Source organism: Sinocyclocheilus grahami, unplaced genomic scaffold (genome assembly GCF_001515645.1).
Source record: "Sinocyclocheilus grahami isolate Dianchi unplaced genomic scaffold, SAMN03320097.WGS_v1.1 scaffold70741.1, whole genome shotgun sequence".
Lineage (NCBI taxonomy): Eukaryota > Metazoa > Chordata > Actinopteri > Cypriniformes > Cyprinidae > Sinocyclocheilus > Sinocyclocheilus grahami.
This window is the reverse complement of record NW_015528900.1, coordinates 1-709: the sequence shown is the minus strand read 5'-3', so window position 1 is coordinate 709 and position 709 is coordinate 1. Positions and strand designations below refer to the sequence as shown.

Here is a 709-nt window from a genome sequence, read left to right as displayed (position 1 = left end):
TCGTCTGTTGGGCAATGGTGCAGAACGAAGTACTGCATCACCAAGTCCTCGCCAACAACCGAGCGGAAATGCTGAGCCAGTAATCGGCCAACGTGGCTCTTCCCAACTCCAGTGGGTCCATGGAGCGACAACACTAAAGGTTTATTGTGTACATAAGTTGACAAATAATCATGTAAATGACCCAGAAGACTCTCTGCCACTTCCTGTTGGCCAAACACTTCCCTTTTAAGGGTTTTGTCCAGTCCGTCTAGATCATATTTAAGCACATGGTCATCCAAGTTCTCAATGGCATTGTAAACTTGTAGAAATACGATGATGCACAACAAGTAGAGGCAGTTCTTTGCACGGCTTCTCTCTTTTGTGGGTACAGCTCTCAAACTGCTGCTCGGATACAAAACCCGCGCCTTCCTCTTTTTCTTCCGCTTACGCGGGGAGGCAGGGTTAGAGTTTATGGTGTCTTGAAGATTTTCAAAAGTGAAAACTTTTGGGCTGGTGGACCGTGGAGACATGAAGCTCTGGGATGACGCCGCTGCTATCTCAAGACGCCGTTTTTTGATGGCTTGGTACTTCTGGCGAATGCGCACCATGGCGCGTACGCTTGAGGAGAACTGGGAGAAGCTTCCTGTGCCATTTTCCTTCGTCTCTTTCGGATGGTCTCCTCTCAGCCTGTCACTGGGATTTTGTTCTCCCATCTGTGGAAAGCAATGAA

The 709-nt window shown here is 48.4% G+C and overlaps 1 protein-coding gene across 1 annotated transcript; it reads right to left on the bottom strand.

Moving 5' to 3' along the window:
• Nucleotides 1–8: 8 nt before the first annotated feature.
• On the bottom strand, nt 9–698 carry LOC107581074 (torsin-4A-like; the record flags this gene model as incomplete). Its single annotated transcript, XM_016266646.1, has 1 exon — nt 9–698. A coding segment is annotated over exon 1 (684 nt), but the record flags the coding sequence as incomplete, so codon positions are not given.
• Nucleotides 699–709: the final 11 nt, after the last annotated feature.